The 20,086-nt window shown below is 32.0% G+C and overlaps 1 protein-coding gene and 1 long non-coding RNA gene across 5 annotated transcripts in view; one reads left to right on the top strand and one right to left on the bottom strand.

The window, feature by feature from the left end:
* l(2)k05819 (transmembrane protein 94-like protein l(2)k05819) overlaps positions 1 to 20,086 on the bottom strand; it is a 55,915-nt gene that overhangs the window by 25,060 nt on the left and 10,769 nt on the right. For 3 of the 4 annotated variants that reach the window (XM_074184587.1, XM_023161952.2, XM_074184597.1), the window contains exons 4-13: positions 18,248 to 18,452; positions 18,059 to 18,162; positions 17,237 to 17,459; positions 15,352 to 15,525; positions 15,015 to 15,298; positions 14,685 to 14,851; positions 7,564 to 7,688; positions 7,281 to 7,429; positions 6,196 to 6,321; positions 3,126 to 3,387 (exon numbers count right to left, since the gene is read on the bottom strand). In XM_074184587.1, the coding sequence (XP_074040688.1) occupies positions 3,126 to 3,387; positions 6,196 to 6,321; positions 7,281 to 7,429; positions 7,564 to 7,688; positions 14,685 to 14,851; positions 15,015 to 15,298; positions 15,352 to 15,525; positions 17,237 to 17,459; positions 18,059 to 18,162; positions 18,248 to 18,452 (1,819 nt within the window). The remainder of the gene's footprint in view (positions 1 to 3,125; positions 3,388 to 6,195; positions 6,322 to 7,280; positions 7,430 to 7,563; positions 7,689 to 14,684; positions 14,852 to 15,014; positions 15,299 to 15,351; positions 15,526 to 17,236; positions 17,460 to 18,058; positions 18,163 to 18,247; positions 18,453 to 20,086) is intronic. The other variant, XM_074184590.1, reaches the window with a different exon arrangement.
* LOC141486496 (uncharacterized) lies at positions 10,520 to 14,960 on the top strand. Its single transcript, XR_012467891.1, has 2 exons — positions 10,520 to 10,925; positions 14,721 to 14,960. It is a non-coding gene; the product is annotated as an uncharacterized lncRNA (long non-coding RNA).

Here is a 20,086-nt window from a genome sequence, read left to right as displayed (position 1 = left end):
GCCAGAAATGGAAAACGCTTTCACCATTAGTAGCCATCTAATGGTGAGAAATGGGATAATGTGGTTAATTTTGGTTCCATTTCTGGACACCCAAATTTTTAATAGATTTACAAGAACAACAATAGATTTGAATGGAACAATACAATCCATAACTATTATAATAACTACAAAAACTCATCTACAGACAATAATAACTACAGTTTTCTGTTAGAACCTTAATATGTCTTTTGTCACTTACTCAGAAAAATAAGTACAGCGTCTCATCGAGTTGTGCGCATAATGACGCAACTATCACTTCAAACGTACAACCGATATTGGCGTATGGAGGGAGGAATGTTTTGGCGGGAGATTTAATAATGCCAATCATACTCGTTTCTTGTTTCCAACTGTGTGCAAACCTTAACTAATACGTATTTAAAATCGATGTGGCTAGAAATGGTGTAATGACTACAAATGGTTCCTCTACCCTAGTGTTTTCATTCGTAGTGTTAAGTAAATTTACATTCACGTCTCCAACTACCATAATATGATCAACAAGAGGTATAACCGCAGGAAGTATATTTTCTAAAACATTAATACAGTCAGAAACCCTTGTATTAGGTGGTCGATATAAACAACCTATTCCTATTCAATTATTATTTACTTTCACTTTCACCCACATATGTTCTAATTCAGTTTCGTTAAATTCTAATTCATTTTTTGTCAGTTCAATATTTGTTTTACAGTATACGGCCACACCACATCCCCTTCCAACACGATCTTGCCGTGTAATATTGTATCCATCAATATTAATTAAATAATCTAATATATTGTCTGTCAACCATGTTTCGGTTACGATAATATCAAAATCATACTTATTGACTAATTGTTTAAAAAGATCAAATCCGGTAAACAGTGATCTCACATTCAAAGTGGCAATAGTGAAAAACATAATGAAATTTCCAGTTAAAAAATGATTTGAGTTAATTAATATAAAATAAAAATAATCCCAAGTCGGCAAAATCCCAAACAGCTAAAAAGTAAAAACATTGTTCTGTTTTTATTGTATACACAAAAAGAAAAAAAAACATTCCACTTGGATTTACGAGTTGTCAAATAATTAGAATGAAACGAATGACGGAATATTTCAGAAAGTAAACAAAACATAAAACAATTTTTGGATGAAACAGGAAATACCAAATATAAAAATAATTGAGATCTACGTGGTTCATGATTTTTCTTGTGTGATGTTTTTAATTCCCTGAGTAGGTATCTAGTAGATTCTCGATTTCTTCATCTGTTGGTTTATTTATTTTATTATTTACCTTGATCCTAATATTTCCATCCACTGTCCACACGCATTTCGCTCCAAATTTTTTTACCGCAGCATTAACCGCCTGTAGACGATATGGCGTTAGATCTTCTCTTATTATTGTTTTCGTACCTTTCAGATGATTTTTCATATAAATTATACATTTCTTAATTTCATATGTAGAAAACTTTACAAAGATTGATTGATTTGGCAGTCTATAGCAATTTTCAATATCATTCGGGATAAAGTTCTTCAGTTTTAGTTTGTCACCAATAAAAGTGATCACTAAATTTTTTGTGTCTTCTTATTCCATTTGTTCTAACCCATAAATTCTAATGTTATTTCACCTTACATATTGTTCAAGTTTTTCCAATCTGATGTCAACTTTGTTGATTTTCTCGGTATTTGCTCCGATGTCCTTCTGAAACTCGCATAGACTTGTCTGAAGTTCATAAAATTTTGCGTCAATCTTGGCACTGACACATTGGATTATTTGTTTGGTTTGGTTATCTATAGATGTATTATCTGAGATCGAGTTAGATCTAGTTTCCCTTGTAAACGGCATATTTTTATTTGACGTCATACCGCTATCCCGTGGAGTATAAATATACCAAACTATTTGGGTTGAAAGTGGCGACAATCAGCGATTCGAATTAACGATTCGAAAGTGGTGCGCACGCACTACAAGCTGTTTGAAATGATTGGTTTATCGATGGGTGACTATGAAAAACCAAGAATAATTATAACTAATTATTTACTCACGTTCTTTGTGTCCGAGGAAAATAGAGTATCACATCAATCTTCTGAGTAATTTATCACCACTTTAATTAAGATGGAAAGAGGAATTTTACTTGGGTTATTTCCTCGCTTTTGAATATTTTATCTGGAAAGTCACACACTGCGCTATTCACTTTCGGCCTTAATTTTTTATATTACTTTATTTAAGAATCTTTTTCCTTTTTATAATTCGATTCTTTATTTGTTAACTATTTTGTAAATCATTTTCAAAATTTATATTTAATGATGCTTTTATATTGTTCTCTCTATTTGCACACTAATTTGTACCAATTGTCTATGACTTGTCACAAATGTATACTCATAATGTGATTAAATAAAAATCTATCTATCTATTGTAGACACGGATTATTAATTATGGGTCATGAGCCAGCTGTGGTGATGCCAAAATCTTTGGTACGCACCATATTGAAAAGGGAGTCATGAAAATCATAAAGAGTACTCAGAAAATATACCTTGTAAGACATATTTTAAAATATCTATGAAGGGACTGGCTTGAAAAAGCAGATGATTAAAAAAAACCTAAATTATGTCATAATCACAAAAAGTCTTGACAGTTCCCAACCTTTAAAAAAGTTCTTATTATAGATAAGATTTATGACATTTGAATTCAACCTTTTGATACTTCCAAAGCTGTTGATTAGTTTTTATTTTATAGCTTGTACCATGAAAATATATTTTAATTTTTCCCTAAAATATCATCTCAGTCCTTCATTTAAAATATCATGAAAGATGTTTGACTTGCTGATTTTTTACATGGGCTAACAATGTTTCTTATTGAATATCGAAGCTTTGTACTATAATTGTCTAAATGTATTAATACATTCAATTACCAGATCCAGTCATTGAAAATTGTGTATGAAGTGGTTCCCAACAGATTTAATAGAATATTATAGTTCGAAAAATGGTCAGTTTCACGTATAGTAGGTATAACTCAGATGAAAAATGTAAAAGAAATTTTGAGTTTTTGATCTGAATGGAACAATACAGATTTGAAAATGTTAAATTAATTATTACTGTTTGAACATGCATTACTTACTCTATTACTCATATCAAAGTTGATGGGTGCACTTTGCTCGGTGCTTTCCGTAAGATTACTCAACGACTGCCATTCATGGGTGGTACTATCAGCATTCAGAGGAATGCTATCTTCACTTGTTGAATCATTTCCCACACTACGGTCGCTCTGCTTCTTTCCGATATTGAATTTTTCAACTTCTGTGTCAAATTTAACAACAGAATATTCCATGTTGATGGCGCTCGGTGCTGAGAAACTCATGGTTCTCGAAGATTCCAAATTGCTACAGAAATAACCTTATTAAAATGAATTGCAGATAGATAAAACTAAGATTATTCTGATATTGATCATACCATAAATAACTTAAATATCGTGCAAAATAAAGCAGAAACTAGGTTCAAAACTTACATAATATTTGTGAATATGGTTTGGCCTTTTACGAATGTACAAGAAGTTGAGCCATTTACAATATTTGCGTTTATTTGATTTTCAAACATATTGAAGAAACTAATAATGAAACTTTTGGTACCCAAGGTGACAGAAATTGAATCAGTCTGATGACTGTCGATAAGAGATACAGAAGTACCAAGAACATGAATATTTCTAATGTATGTTCAAAACATTTACTTGTCCTATCATTCTTACTCGGTAGGATCTGGAAAATACCTGCGGAAAAATATTTCCCTGGATAATAACTCCTACAGACATGTGCAAGTTTCCTCTCGGTAGTTTCGTTATTTAAAAAATACTGAATTGGATTGAATAGATGTTTTCAATACTGTAGATAATATGGGTAATATACGTATTGGTCTATAATATAGACATTGTTTGAGTATATCAGTAGTGATGCAATATATATCTATTTTTTATTTTATTTTCAGACAGTCAATAATGGTATGGAATAAGGAACCATACATAAAAAATTATGTCATATACAGTAATGCTTGGATATCTACATAAAAAATTCAATACTTATTCTGTATTGTCCAATAATGAATGTTCTCAGTAATTTTCATTTGGTAAGGTCAAAGTTTTTTAAGGATGTCGTAAATATCACACTTTCTCTGATGTTAATTTACTAAAAACGCCCGTCCATGAAACAACACTTACATAAATGAAATTTGAAAATATTCAAATTCATTTTATAAAAATTCAGCTCAGAGGCTTCTCCACTCAAGCAGATTAGTTCACAGACTAGTTACAATAGGCAAATAAATAACTATATTAGAAGCGATAGTAACAAGTAAATTAGCTAAATGATTTTAAAGTAAATAAAAAGTTATAAGTAGTATTTTGAGTATAAGAATCTACAGATACCTACATATAGCAATATTATGTTCAAGTACTATTTAGATCAGATTACAACATTCAATGTTTTAAAACCTATTACACTGTTGAGTTTGCCTGTTTCTGTTTTTGAAATTTTGGATGAAAATAAAACAACACTTTTTATATGATCAGTCCAATATGTAGTTTAGCAAGTTACTTTCAATTCGAAAATCATTCAAGTTTTGAATAGCCGGCAAATTAGGAACATGCTGGCGCTTATCACTTTAAGAATTTTATATTTTTGTCTTTTTCCTACTACAGAAACATGCAAAATTAAAACGTATACAAGATATATCAAAATTATATTTTATATTAATTAGTGCTACATAAATAATAAAAAATAGTAAAAAAGCATTTTCAAAAATAAGATTTTATACATATTCTTCTGAACCGAGAAAAATAAACTTCAAATTGTATCAAATCAAACCCATCTATTTATTATATTACATAATTTATATGATGCAAAAGCTTACTGCGAGGTTTACCTATTCTATAAAATCAAAACTTTTTCCTTACAATTATGTCAATATCAAGTAATACATTGCATTATTGTTTATGTGCAAAGTTAATTTTCGCGACAAGCTCGTATAACATATTATTTGTGTAATGTAATAAATTGATGGGTTTTAATTTAAAGTTCTTCACGTCAGAACATGTAAATTGAAACTTTATTTTCAAGATGTATTTTTGGTATTAATTCATTTATTCTTTTTAATTATCTCTGGACATGTTCCTCAGATTGTTCATTCTATTTAATGTGTCAGTATGAATTGAAAAGGAAATATTTTCAAAAGAGATTGGTTTTTTGGTTTATACTCCAACAAAAAAATATGGTAAATTCCCAAATTTTTCATTTAATGATGGAGAAGTAGGAAGCCAAAAAACGTTTTGCTAAAAAAGGTATAGTTTAGTTCTTCAATGAAGAAACCTTCCAGTAATTTGTCTACTTAAAGCTGAGTACATTTGAATAGCAGCGAAGAGCTTTGAGCTTAAATAGACATCGGATTGCCATCTTGTCGGCCCCTACGTCATTGTTCGAGCAGCATCAAAACTATCTCTAACCTAGGACCCAAAGCTTTAAATTTTCCTCCTGAACCCTTTCATTTGATATTCATATCATGGGAGAGAAAACGGTCCACTTTCTTTAGGAGTCCGCCATATTGAATTTTGAGACATCATTTTATTTTTGTATTCTATTCAGAAAACCCTTTCATTTGAATACCATATAATGGAAGTGCATAAAAAATATCTTGTCGGCCACCTTGTGCGGTCTGCCATATTGGATGTAGAATGATGTCACTTAGCTTACCATGCATTGTCATCCAAACTAAATGTGTATGCAAAATTTCAACTCAATTCAGTTCAGTTTAAAGATTTGACCCACACAAACATACGAACGTTGCAAGTTGAATAAAAGCCTATGATGGCAATAGTATCAATCATTCAACAGAACATTTTTGATAATACCATGCGACCCATTTGTTTAGCTACAGACATATACATATAGAATAGCTGAAAGCAATGTAATAAATAAGATTACCTTATGTTATCAAAAAGGTAAAAAGTACATAAAAAATGTTCGGGATGTCCAGTTCATAATCGGTGCTCTAATTATAAAGAACTCTCAAATATGAATATCCCAACAAGCGCAAACAGTTATTAAAGTTTGTATTCTCAGGTATAAAAAATAAATTTTCATCGAGGTAATCTTATTCTTTATGCAAAGCAGATAAATCTTGACCTAAAGATAGATGTTCAATACCTATCCAGAAGAAAAAAATTGTCATCAAAAGTAGGGGAGTTCGATATCTTCCTAATCCCCTGCGATAAACATTTCTGTTTATCTCTCGTAGGACTACTATTTTCCGTTTGTCCACCACTTTCTCGTCTGACGATTATCCATTGTAAAATCACAACCAGAAAGATACAAACATTTGAATAGTTAGTAGAGCAGAGAGCGAGAGGAAGAGAAAGAGAAAGTAGAATAAATATATGCAAATTAAATGCTGAAAAACAAGTGAACACTTAGAAACCCAGGTTGAAATGTTTTTGAACATAAAACAGAAAAATGATTTTTTAACGGTGCGTAACTAACTTTGTTTTCAATAAGTTCATTATTACATGAGTGATTTAACGTGTAATATTTTGACATACCAAAAATATAAAAAATAATATTCAACATTTCTATTATTCAGATTATCATGTCTAGGCCAATAAAACAATACATTTTTTCAAGTTTCTCTTAGTAGTATAACGTGTTTTATAAATTGTGAAAATACAAGATGAACATAATGTTCATAGTTTTCTCCGATGAGGATTTCAAATAGCATGCACATGCAAACATTTCAAACTGAATGAAATTGACGTACAAAAGGTAAAAGGTACCCTTTATAAAAGGGTTGCTAAATTATGAGTTTTTCAGTTTTCATATTTTCAAAATAATTTTTATAAGAGAAATCTTCCCCATCTAGTGAAACATTTTCAAATGTTTTCTTTTAAACGAAAAGTAATGTGAACAGTTACAATCAGTAAGACATCATATTTGAAATTTGTAAACTGTACAATTGTAAACTGTATTTTCATCAAAAATAATTCAAAAGTTTTAATGTTTTTTGTACTAAATAATTATGATAAACTCATGTTTTGAAGTATTTTTATATTGAAGTATCTTCTTCAAAAAATAGACCACTATATCCAGTATGTGCAGTAGAGATAACCACAGAATTACAAATATCCAAGATCCAAAACATTTACGTATAAAAAGTTCAATTAGAGAAAATTCAAAAATATAGTGTGAAGTATTTGGCGAACGCAATCTAATTGTATCTTAGTTTAGTCAGTCCCTACCTGTTCTTTTCACTCAATAATGAAATATGGCAATTCCAACCACTTTCCAAGCCCATTTTTTCACTGAATACCCTGGATCTCAGCTCATTTTCTTTACTGAAATGAACGAATCTTATGCAAGCTCTTTCCAGCTGTTCTATCATTTGAACCTGAAATTTTATGAATTGGCATTTAGTGTCACTTATATATCATGTGAAAATATATAGAAAAAATAAAAATTATACATATAATGATATTAAACGTAAAGAGACAACTCTATTTCTACTGGTGTGGTTCTACTCACCATGTCAGTCAAAGCCTGATATTGCATTGTTACCATTCCGATGAAAATCTGACTACATTGCATCTGAAAACAGCTTTCAGCATCTGACACATTACCAGAGGGATAGTTATTATACAAAAGTGAATCTGAAAAAAAAACAATTCAAGTGATATGCACATTCAGTAATATATACAATTATTTAAAAAATAAAATTCAGTAAAAGACACTTCTTCGATTGACGACTTGTTTATTTTGTGGAAATTCATGTTCACTGAGGATACACTACAAAAACACACTTTTGTCTATTTTCCACTATATTTCTTTATTGTTGACCGGTTTCGGCTATTACACCATTTTCAAAACTAACTGATTACATTTAAATCTGAGTAATTTATACCTATGTTGTTATTCTATCATAAATGATTTGATATACCTGATACCCGGTACCTGCGTTTTATATACCTGTAAAATCCATGAACATAACAAAGCTTTCAATATAATGTAAGTTTTGGGATCTGGATTATAGGTTCGGGAGAGGACTATTATTTAAATCAAGTTGTTCATTGAGGACAATAGAATTGGGATTTTTCTTTGACCTGTTTATTTCCATAGATTCCAACAGATTCATCATTTTCCCTTTTTCGCATGTAAATTATCTTTATCTATTTTATGTTTTGAATGTTGAAGATGTTCGTACATTAATGATTTTTTATCCGAAATGACATGTTCGTGGTACCTTGTGTCAAAATTTCTCCCGCCATATATACAGGCCAAACTGGGAGAAATTTTGATACAAGGTACCACGAACATGTCATTTCGGATAAAAAATCATTAATGTACGAACATCTTCAAAATTCGAAACATAAAATAGATAAAGATAATTTAAAGATCCTACACACATGCGAAAAAGGGAAAATGATGAATCTGTTGGAATCTATGGAAATAAACAGGCCAAAGAAAAATCCCAATTCTATTGTCCTCAACGAACAACTTGATTTAAATATCCTCTCCTGAACCTATAATCCAGATCCCAAAACCTACATTATATTGAAAGCTTTATGTTCATGGATTTTACAGGTATATGAAACCCAGGTACCGGGTATCAGGTATATCAAATCATTTATGATAGAATAAGCAACATAGGTATAAATTACTCAGATTTAAATGTAATCAGTTAGTTTTGAAAATGGTGTAATAGCCGAAACCGGTCAACAATAAAGAAATATAGTGGAAAATAGACAAAAGTGTGTTTTAGTAGTGTATCCTCAGTAAAAGACACCTGTTGTCGACGCAATTGTTTACAGTGATGACATAGTTGGATTTTTTACGTAATCAATTAGTTGGCAATGGTGTATTTCAATAATAAGGCAGTAATTCAAGTGAATATTTGTTCGAATAGACAATCCATATGACTCCAATAGTCCAACGAGGATTCAGGTAGTTTTCTACTAGATATATAGGAGAAAGTGTAATCTGTTTAGTTTCTATTCCTATTATCTCCAAAAAAAACATATTCTATTCCTTCTAGTAAGGGAGTCGACTAAGAAAAAAAATTGCACCTCTTGTAAGAATATTTTATATAGAAATATTATTCCTTTTAAATATTTGAAAACAATTTATTTTTCTTTAATTTATTCGAATCTTCAATACTGTTGAACTTTTTGGTTTAATGAACCTATTTAATACCATTTTAAATGCAACTTTCATTCAACTTGACTTACAAAAATTCTCAATATTGAATTTAAAACTAGTGACTAATCTCTTAAAATAAATATTAAATGAATTAATGGATGTAGCCGTTACTTCGTGGTAGGAAATCATAATGAAAAGAGAAATGAAAATTTCTATGTTTTTTACCACTTTTATTTGTAACTAACTTATACAATAAACTTATTGTATACATATACTTATACAATAACTTATTGTATAAGTATATACTTATACAATACACTTATTGTATAAGTTTGAAAATGTCCGTATAGGACGAAACTGCAGTAACGTTAGTTACAAATAAAAGTGATAAAAAACATAGAAATTTTCATTTCCCTATAAATATTAAACTTATATATAGTGTCTTCAACAAATACCTAATATCAGTTTGGGCAATAGCTAATTCCTCTCATTTGAAACCTTTACAACGATTACAAAATGAAATCATAAAATGTATATATAAGCTGAATCAGAGAGAGAGGACCAGCAATCTGTATAAACCTAGTTAATTATTTGATATCAGGGAAATATACCATTTCAAAATATGCATATTCATTTACTATGTTTCGACAAAATCTTGAATTTCAATTCATGATCATAATACACGGCAAATAAAAAATATAGTTTCACAACCACACAAAAGTAAATTTGGTTAAAAATGTATTTTTCATGACGGTGGTAATTTATGTAATACCTAAAAATATAGTTTCTCATATTTTTATTTATTTTTTTGTGTTTTTATTTGTTGTATTATTCTTAGAATGTTTTTTTCAATTTGTATGTTACATTGTCCCTAATATAAACATGTTATGTTTATTGGGATTAATAAATTTAATATTATAATTATTATTATGAATTGAATAAAAAAAATCCTCTAGAATTCCGGGCGAAACAAAAGCACATTTTGCCGGAGTTATACGGGCTGGCATTGAACTATGTATTCTTGGTCTTTCGTCCCATCTTTTCAAAAACAAGATAAATTACTAATCTAAGAAGGAATAGGCAGGAATAGGCAGGAATAGGCTATCTCCAACTTATCAAAATCAATTATTTAAACAAAATTATGCACATCTTGAGTGTTATTTATATTCGTCAACATGACCAAATTATTTTTATCATTTCGATATTTTATAGTAGTTCAAATATTTAGTTTTTCAAATTCGGTTTTGTAAGTAAATATTATCCATGAATATTAAACGATTTTCTGAAGACATGTTTCACTGTACAGTAAGTAGCTTTCTTAGTCAAACTGGTACATTAAACTAAACTCATTATTTGACGCTAAGAAAATTGATAGAGATATTTCAGAAAAAGAAACACTTCCTTGGAAACTGCCGTATTCATTTCAACATTGAAATTTATGTGACGATTTTTTCCATAGTAAAGTAAGATCAATTTATATTTCAATATTTCCATCTTTTACAGAAAATTCTGAATTGATTGTAAATACGAATCAAAACTTTATGATGGGTGAAAAATATAATGGCCGTTCGAATAAACTTCTTTCGTAAGATATTCCCAAGGGTGCCCAAGATATCAGCAAATGATATAATGATGATGACGATATTCTGCATTGTGCATGAAATAAATCATGGTTACGAAGCTGCAGGGATACAGAACAGTAGACCATGTCAAGTAAGAAACAGGATAATCACAAATAATTCATTGACCAGGTAAGTGATTAATATACAGCTACCGGACTGAGTCATGGCCAGTGGGAGAAATCGTATCTGCGTAAAGTTTGGGTTGGTGTATGACAAAGAAAGTATTAGGAAAAAAGGAATAGAAACTTTTGTTTGCAATTATACGTAGTATGGATTAAGGGGTGGACAATAAATGGATATCTGATAACAGGTTTTTACACATCTACTTCATATCTTGAGGGAAGAGATTCTCACCAGCCATGACTCAGTCTGGCAGCTGTATGTTTTGCCACTGTAAATAAATGAATATTCAATCAGAAATATAGAAGGAAGAGTTTAATATAATTATTTTGGCAAATATTGTAGTAAATTAGATGAGAGTCTATATGTCTAAATCAATACTGCTTCAAAGATATATGATGCTTCAACAGTTAATATTTCATGTGATTTAAATAGTGGCTCACAGAACTCATTAAATTTAGCTTTACACATACGCTGTCTATTCAAAAAAAATGAAAAAAATGTTTATTTATTCGTCAATTTCTATTGTGTCCCCTTCAAAGTAGTTCCCCCCACTTGTGCCAGCGTTTTTTTTTCCAATCCTCAAAGCAATTCTAGTATGCACTTTTTGGTATGTCCTTGAGCTTTCTCAGTGATTTGGTTTTTATCTCAATCGTCGCAAAACGCCGTCCTTTTAAGGGTATTTTCAATCTTGGGAACAAAAAAAGTCACAGGGGGCCAAATCTGATGAATACGGTGGCTGAGGCATGATTATGATGTTGTGTGAGCAGGTGCTTTATCATGCTGCAAAAGCCATGAACTGTTTTTCCTCAATACAGAACGTTTTATTCGTATTGCTTCTCGCAAGCAGTGCGTAACTTCAAGATAATATCCTTATTGACTGTACGACCATGTGGCAAGAACTTCTAATTCACTATGCCACGGTAATCGAAGAAAACAGTGAGCAAAACCTTGCAATCAGATCGAACTTGGCGTGCTTTTTTTGGCTCTCGTGGGCTCTTCTATTAGGATGATTGGACTTTGGTTTCTATATCATAACTATGATTTGTCACCAGTTGACTCTTTTGAACAAATCTGGATCGTCGTTGACGTCATTCAACAGTTCCTGAGCGACGCTCATGTGGCGGTTTTTTTGTAAAAACTCAGAAATTTTGGGACGAACGATATGCCGACATCTTCAGCAACTCCACTAATAGTGATTCGACGATTCTCCATAACAACTTTTTGTTCGAAGCTTTAATCTCAGAATTTTCAGAATTGGCCAGAAAAGAAAAGGAAAACGTCAAAAAAAGATTAATCTTCAGGAGGGAGTAAGTATCTCTTAAAATCAGGAATTGAGACAAGAAATCTACAGGAAAAAAAAACAATGAAAGGGACAGACATCGTTATCAAAGAGGATTCAAACAAATTAAAGGTCAAATCAATGAATGAAGTTTTTAAAAAGACATCCCGAGAAATGTTTGAACTGAATTAGATATCATTGTAAATATCAATAACAAACTTTGTATAAAAAATGTAAATAAGATTTTCAAATGATTGGTTAATTTCTAGCAAAATATGAGGTTATCACTGTTTAGATTTATAAATTAGTTACTGTAAACTGTTATAATTATATAAATAAATAAATACACGTATTGCATTCAGCTTTGTATCTGCTAGTGTTAAAGTTTTTAAAATGTTCAGATGAATATAAAGAAGTAGAAACTGTGGTATTTGGTAACTTACATGTTTATTTTTAGATGTTAAACTGAGAGAACGAAATGACCAACATACAAATTTACTACAATTTAATATAAGGAGTATCAGGAAAAATTATGATCAACTTCTGATCTACTTGGAGAAAAATATCAAAAACATTACAATGGTTCTACTGAAAATCAAAATGATGGCTTACTTGTTCACATTAATAATGATATATTAGCGAATGTAGGTGTTGTGACACACATTGACAAAAGATCGACTCTAAAAATAGGCAATGAGAAACTAGGTATCAAGTTGTTTCAAAAGTTTTGTCAGTTCTATTTTCATGTGTTTTTGTAGCTTCACATCTCAATAAATATTTATTCTACTGTGTCTTATATACTGATAGATAGAGAATTTTGTACTATATCCTTTTTGGATTGGATCGTCACGTGTGATGAAAAGTGGATCCTTTACTACTACAGGAGACGTTCGGGAAAGTGGTTGGACATCGATGAGCCACCCGGGCACTTTCCAAAGGCAAAAACCCACAAAAAAAAAACATGGTAACTGTATGGTTGTCAGCAGCTGGCATGACGAAAACGAAATATACAGAAAACTGCGTCAGTAGCAGCCGGCACTGATCAACAGAAAAGGGTCGATCCTGCTTCACGACAACGCCCGTCCGCACGGTTCACAAAGCACCGTCCGAAAAGTGAACGAATTGAGCGTCAAAGTTCTGCCTCATCCACCAAACTCCCCATAATTCTCGCCAGCGGACCACAATCTTTTCAAAAACTTCGATAACTTTCTCATCGGTAGAACCTTCGCCATTCGGGTCCAGGCAAAAACGAAGTAATTGGCTTTGTTCAGAAGCTGGATTTATTTGGTCAAGTTTGAATAGGTGTGAGCAGTGAGGGTCACTTTGGCCCTACCTACCAGTCTGGATACAAGATAGAAGTCTAATTTATGTATAAAAGATATCTCATGGGAGTTAGGTAGGTTTACTTCCAATTTTGATTAACGATTTTTTTTATGTTGAACACTCGTTTCGAACATATGTTCATAGTTTCAGCTGTTTAGGATGTTTAGTTTGTTGGTGAGTGGCATAAAAGTTAGAAGTGTTTCGAGTGTTCGGCGATTTTCTGCTATTAAAAAAAATGAATTAAAGAATTTGCATCAAACTTTATGCAAAAAATGGAAAAAAGTGCTCAAAAACACTTGAAATGTTGACAGTGGCATACGGTGATTGTACTCTGAATCAGAAAAATTTTAGCAAGTGGTACATCCACCCTGTCCTTTTCAGGAAGGTGAACAGGTCACTAGGATACATCTCCTTTATATTGGCACGTGTAGGCCAAGACTCGCCGAACACACTCTCTTTGGCAACCTTGAGGTGTCTCACGGTGGCCTCCGCGAAGGTTTTGGAAGGTGCAACGATATTACTGTTGTTGCCCGGCTTCTTCAACCGTCTTGGGGTTCACTCCGTGGAGGTGCACAAGTGAGGGAGCTTTCCTGCAGGGGCAGCCTTTATTCAAGGCGGAGCTCTTGGCGCCTGCCGCAGGAAGTGCCCTTGTTATTGGAGGTGATTTGCTATGTCCAGCCTTATTCCAAGCAGTAGATTGGGTCCCTGAATTGATGTCTTGAGTTCTAAATTCGTCCCATCGGATTGCAAGTTTGCCACTTTACTTCAATGTTGAGAAAGAAGTTTTTGCTCGATTGTTTTATTCACAGCAGCTAACACTTTTTCACAGATTTTTTTAATGAATGTTTCAATCTTCAAGACACTTTTGTAGACATTCAAGAACCATCTTGCAGATTTGTTGATGAATCATTTATTGTTATAATGAGAAGTACTGGCAAATTTGGAAGTTTTGCTCACTGTATTTCACCTTTTTTAATTATATCAAATGGGAGCATAGACAAATGTTTCTACGTTGGTTTAACACTGAACGATCTCAGTCAAGCTCAGTTTATCCAGATACAGTAGGAATGAAGATGGCTAAGTAATGAAATTCCTATTATATGCTTATTTCTCACTTCTTTGCTGCCTAACATATAGTAATATAGTTCAATCTTATTATTTACCTGTACTATAAAACTGAGAACACGATTTTATTTTAGGTTCCAATACACTTTTGCAGTCCCAATGGGCTGGCGTTGGACTTCTATGGTTGTGATACAAGCTTCTAGAATCACTTGGCAGTTCTAAATAAACTTCGCTCATTTTACTATCGATTGACTTCGTCAGAGGCCTGAAAAATTATTAAGACATAATAACATGAAAGAAAACTCATTCATAGATTTTTGGTTTCAATATATACAAATTGAATCAAATAAAAAGAAACATTTACAAATGAAAAATATTTTCTCAAAGAAAAATCCGAATCAACACCTATCATTATCAAGTTGACCTACCTGTAGGCAAATGCAGTGCAATATGCCGTTAGACTACTTCTTTGGTAAAAATCTTTTATTCTCTTTCGATCAGAATTTGTCAGAGGTATCAAATCCTTTCCATCCCAATATTCAACACAAGAATCTAGAATGATATCAGCAGTCCCTTCGGATAGTAGTTGCATATTACCAGAAGCAAGTTCTTTGACAACAACAGCAAACATGTGAGGAAAAGGAAATTTCAGTTTTGTTGATAATTGTAGAGAACGAACGAACTTATTGTCTTTCCTAACCATTTCGGTTTGCTGAAACGAATTTATTCGGAACACATATTGTTTTCAGGCTTACAAGAGATTACCAAATGTCGAAAAGCTGATAGTTGTTCTTCCAAAGAAAATATTTTCTGAGCTTGGTCTACAAATCCTATTTCCTTAGCTAACTCACAGAGGCATCTCCTGTTGGTTACAGGCACCAAGTTTTCATTGTACATGGCTTCACACGTTATATGGGAACAAAATGATGTATAATGTTTCTACAAAAAATATTCATCTGTATTAAACAATCTCAGAAATTTTCAAATGAGTTTCACAATGAAATGAAGTTCCTAACGGTATTACATTATTGGTACTAATGAGCAAACTTGAAATCTAACAGAAAATGTGAAATCACAACTTCCTACAGATCAATTAGAAAACTGGACTTCAATAATCAATTCATCTAGAAGTTATCCCAAAATGCATTCTACTGGGAACAAAAAAAAAACACAAAATCCCTTAATCCTTGGCGAAATCAACATTTAATTTGAAAAATTCAAAGAAAGGAAACCCAAGAAATATACAAGTTATGACTGAAGTTGCGTTCAGTGTAAAACTTGATCCTTGGAAAACCTTGTTCTGAATAATTCTGATTCTTACTACCATGATGCTTCACTGACAGCCAAATTCCACTTGGGAGTCAGCTAAGACTTAACATGGCAGGGCAAGACATTGCCTGTAGATCCATTTGGTGTACCTAGGTTTTACTTTAGACCGCAGACTCACTTGGGCCCAACATATACAAAACCTGAAGACTAAAGCGAATGCGAGGATATCCGAACTATATCCCCTCATTAGCAGGCATAGCAAACTCAATCTAAAGAACAAAGTTTTATTCTATATAACGATTTTTAAGCCACCGCCATTGAAGTTCTGGAAGGGGTCCATAACAAAATCCTAAGGATGGTCACCAAAAGTTCGTGGTTCATGCGGAACGTTAATATTTGTCAGGGAACCTGCCGATCATACGACAGGCTATGCAGACCCGAAATTGTAGAGTATGAAATTGCCGAAACTCACAAAAACCTCATAGTTAGGGACGCGGTAGACTATGATATCGGCGAGGTGAGGTTCCTGAGTAACCTCAATGGCATAATTGATGAACTGAGTTCGTCAATAATCATCCCATCAGATGTGAGATGAACCCGGCGGAGATATTCACCATTCTGGACCGTGAAACAATAACTCCGAAGTCAAAGTCCTAAACGGCAGCGAGTTGAAAGAGTCAGGGAGTTTTACTCCAACTCGATTGAAATTAAGTTGGCAATCGGCACTTGGAGTATTGATGAAGCCAAGAGCGAAATCAAGACTGGTCCGAGAAATCCGTGATGTATTGAAGGAACAGGACCTGAATAGATTAACAGTAAACTGGGTGCTAGGAGGCTCAGAAATCACAGCCTTGGGTTAAGAAAAACATTGGTAGGGTATTTGATCAGGAAATGAGTCAAGTGGAAGTGGAATTAATAGCGTGTAGATATATACAATGGGATATTAATAGCTCTAAAATTGTTCATAGTATATGGAATTACTAGACTTTCATCAGAACTCAAAAATGTAATATCAAAATCTCCCAAATAGAATCTTTCCGATGACACTAAAACATGTAAATCTCAAAGAAGTTCAAATGCATATTACAGATATTCGATCAATATAAAACTAAGTCATCATACAGTTCAAGAAAAAATGAAAAAAAGATAAGTGGGAAAAACTATTTTTTGAAAAATGTTATTGAAAAACAATACAATGCTCTTAGTGAAAAGGTAATGTCAGTAAAACACATCAGCATCTCATGAGGACAGGATTGGGTTCTGGATGAAGTCCAACAGAACATAAAACTTTTATAAAATGTCAGTAATCTCTAAAAATCACACAAATTTGTGATAAGTTTCAATTATTCTGATATTTTTCAAAGTTTTTATTTTATTTTACCTGCGTATCTACATTACAGGTGTTCAATAAAATAGCAAGCCCTAGAGGTTTCAATGATGATAAATATTTACTCCAGTCCTGATCATCAAAATATAACTTGAATGGTTCGTTGTGTTTATGAGTAAGATCAAGCACTTCTGTGACTGCACTTCTGGCACTCTCTGGGAGAATATTAGGACAGACAGGGTCGATATCAGTTGACAAATCATTTACATTATCCAAACTAAAACAAAAATTAAAGACATTAGGAATTATTCAGACAAATTACTTAATTACTTCAAAGTAATGTAACGTTATTAGGTACGATGAAAAATCGACACAACTTATAAAACATTTCATTCACTTATAATTTCGAACAAAGAGAAGACATGTATGAGAACAAAACTATTCATCTGCGCCTCAATATCTTCGTTAATGTCCACCGCTGTTGCAGATGCACCAAACTTCAAACATAAAAATCTGTTGACCAAAACAAAGAATAAGAAACATGGATAATAGTTTCAATACAGTTTTCTCTGGAAGTGACAGTTTACATACGTTTGAAATGTGTTTGCTGAAGCGAGGAAAGAGATCGTTGTTCTTCTAATGTATGAAAACTTGAGAAGATGTCAAGAAACTACAGATAGTTGATTAGAAACTTTAGAAAATAGTTTAAGAACTTAGGAAAAAAATTTTAAACAAATGTATAAAGACCAAAATGATAAAGACAACTTGCTTTTTTTAGTAAGTCATATATATAGCATTAAAATGATTCCAAAAATATCTCAATTTATTTGCAATGTCTATCTATGAAAGACCATTCATTGAATTAACAGTACTAACCTTGAAGAGAGTGACTCATTACTTTGATTATACAGAAAAAATACTTTCTCAGCAGTTGGATTAGGCCATGATAATATTCCTTTTTTATCAATACATCCTAATGCCTAAAAATTTTCAAAAAATAATTATTCAATTACTTTAGCACTTACTATAGATTCATACACAACATGAGATTATTTTCATACTTACGCTAACCGATCCAAGAACGTGCAAGATATTAGTGGATCTGGTCAAAATTTCAGGTTTTCCTTTAATAATTTTCATAAAATTTGAATAAACTTCATTTCTGTTGATTTTTATCTCATTTTGATATTCAGTGATATTATCTGCATCTTCTTCCAGTTGACTACGTTGCATTCCAAGTGCAATGGTGCCATCAAAAATAGCTTTAAACCTGGAAGAATTTGAACAAAATGAAGATATTTTTCACTTACAGTTATAATACCTCCAAAGATAATTTGTCATGACTTGTCACCTTCTGTGAGAGGATAATTAGTCAAGCTCCAATTTTCTGTTCAAAAAATAGCATTTTTCATTGAAATATTACATAATAATGTTATTTTACATATTCAAAATATATTTGAAAAACATTCCAAGTAAGCACTATGTTTTTTTTATATGATACGAAATGTAAATCAATATACCAACTCTGAAACACAGCATAATGCACTGGGGATTATTTTCTGAAGCTTCTAGGGTTTATATGTTACAAAAAAGAGCTTTTCTTATTATAGTTACACTGATGTCAATTGATTCATGTAGGAGTATTTGTAAATATCACACTTTTAACAATGACCTCATTTTATTTGTGTTTTATATGGTTTACAAATGTAGCACCTTCTTTGAATTAGAGAAAGTTGACCATATTCACGAATCTAGAAAAGATCCTTTATTAGAAGCACCAAAACATTCAAATTAAAATGGGTGTAGATTTTTCAATTAGTTACCAAAGCTTATAAAGGTATAATTATGAATACACTGACCCATTACTTGATGAAAATTACTAACACTATAATAATTGTACAATTTTCACATGAAATTTATTCAAGACACGTTTCACTACACGGCGACATCATCAGTCGTAGTGATTCAATCCAATATAATTATAATCATGGATGATGCTAACTTAGTTAACGAAACACTTGTCAACTGAACGTAGTCTGAACTCCGCCATTTTATATTTTCTTTTCCTGGAATAATTGATTATCTTCATTATTGTATTCTTCAGATATTTACTTGCTATTTGGGCAAAAGTTTAATACCATATGTACCATGAACTGTTGGCCTTCACCAATAAATACTTATAATCCTCTCCAATGAGTGTTAAATCAGACTAATTATTATGATATTAGGTTGTTTCAAATGTTTTGTCCATTTCAATGTCATGTGTTTTTGTAGCTCCAATAAATATTCATTCTACTATGTGTGGTATATACTGATCCGTAGATAATTTTGTAGTTTATATTGATGCTATTAATTTTTCCAAATTTAAATTTTTTGCCTCTTTTCAGCTTATTACTACTTTATGATATTGTTGAGGGATTTTCAGTCAATTTTTCTCTACGAATTCAAATTGAAACTAAGCGCTGCCAAAACAGGCTGAGGATCCTGGTGGACACTGACCCATCACAAACGGTTTGTGTGATGCCGGAAGAACTGAGCGTCAGCTTCCTTGCGATTTTTGATAGTTTAAAACGTATTGGAAATGTCAGAGTTCGAAAAGTAGGTGCCCCAGGATTTGAACGATGGACAGAGTTGTCACATTTCGAGATCAGTTATTCTTTGTTTTTGTGGAAATAAAAAGATACTTTTTTGGATCGGATCATCACTTGTGATGAAAAATGGATACTCTATGACAACAGAAGATGTTCAGGACAAGAATACAATTGGTTTTTTAAGAAAAAATTGATCCTGTTACCCAACTATATTTACTGTATGGTTTTCAGCGGCTGATGTGATTCATTATAACTTTCTGCAACTGAGCCAAGCCATTACATCAGTCTTATTGTGCACTAGTCAACAGAAAAA

The sequence above is a fragment of the Leptinotarsa decemlineata genome, unplaced genomic scaffold (genome assembly GCF_025532065.1).
Source record: "Leptinotarsa decemlineata unplaced genomic scaffold, Ldec_3_MD MMD2_P_RNA_scaffold_2, whole genome shotgun sequence".
Taxonomy (NCBI): domain Eukaryota; kingdom Metazoa; phylum Arthropoda; class Insecta; order Coleoptera; family Chrysomelidae; genus Leptinotarsa; species Leptinotarsa decemlineata.
Note: the sequence above shows the minus strand (reverse complement) of the source record. Positions and strands in the feature narration are given on the sequence as shown.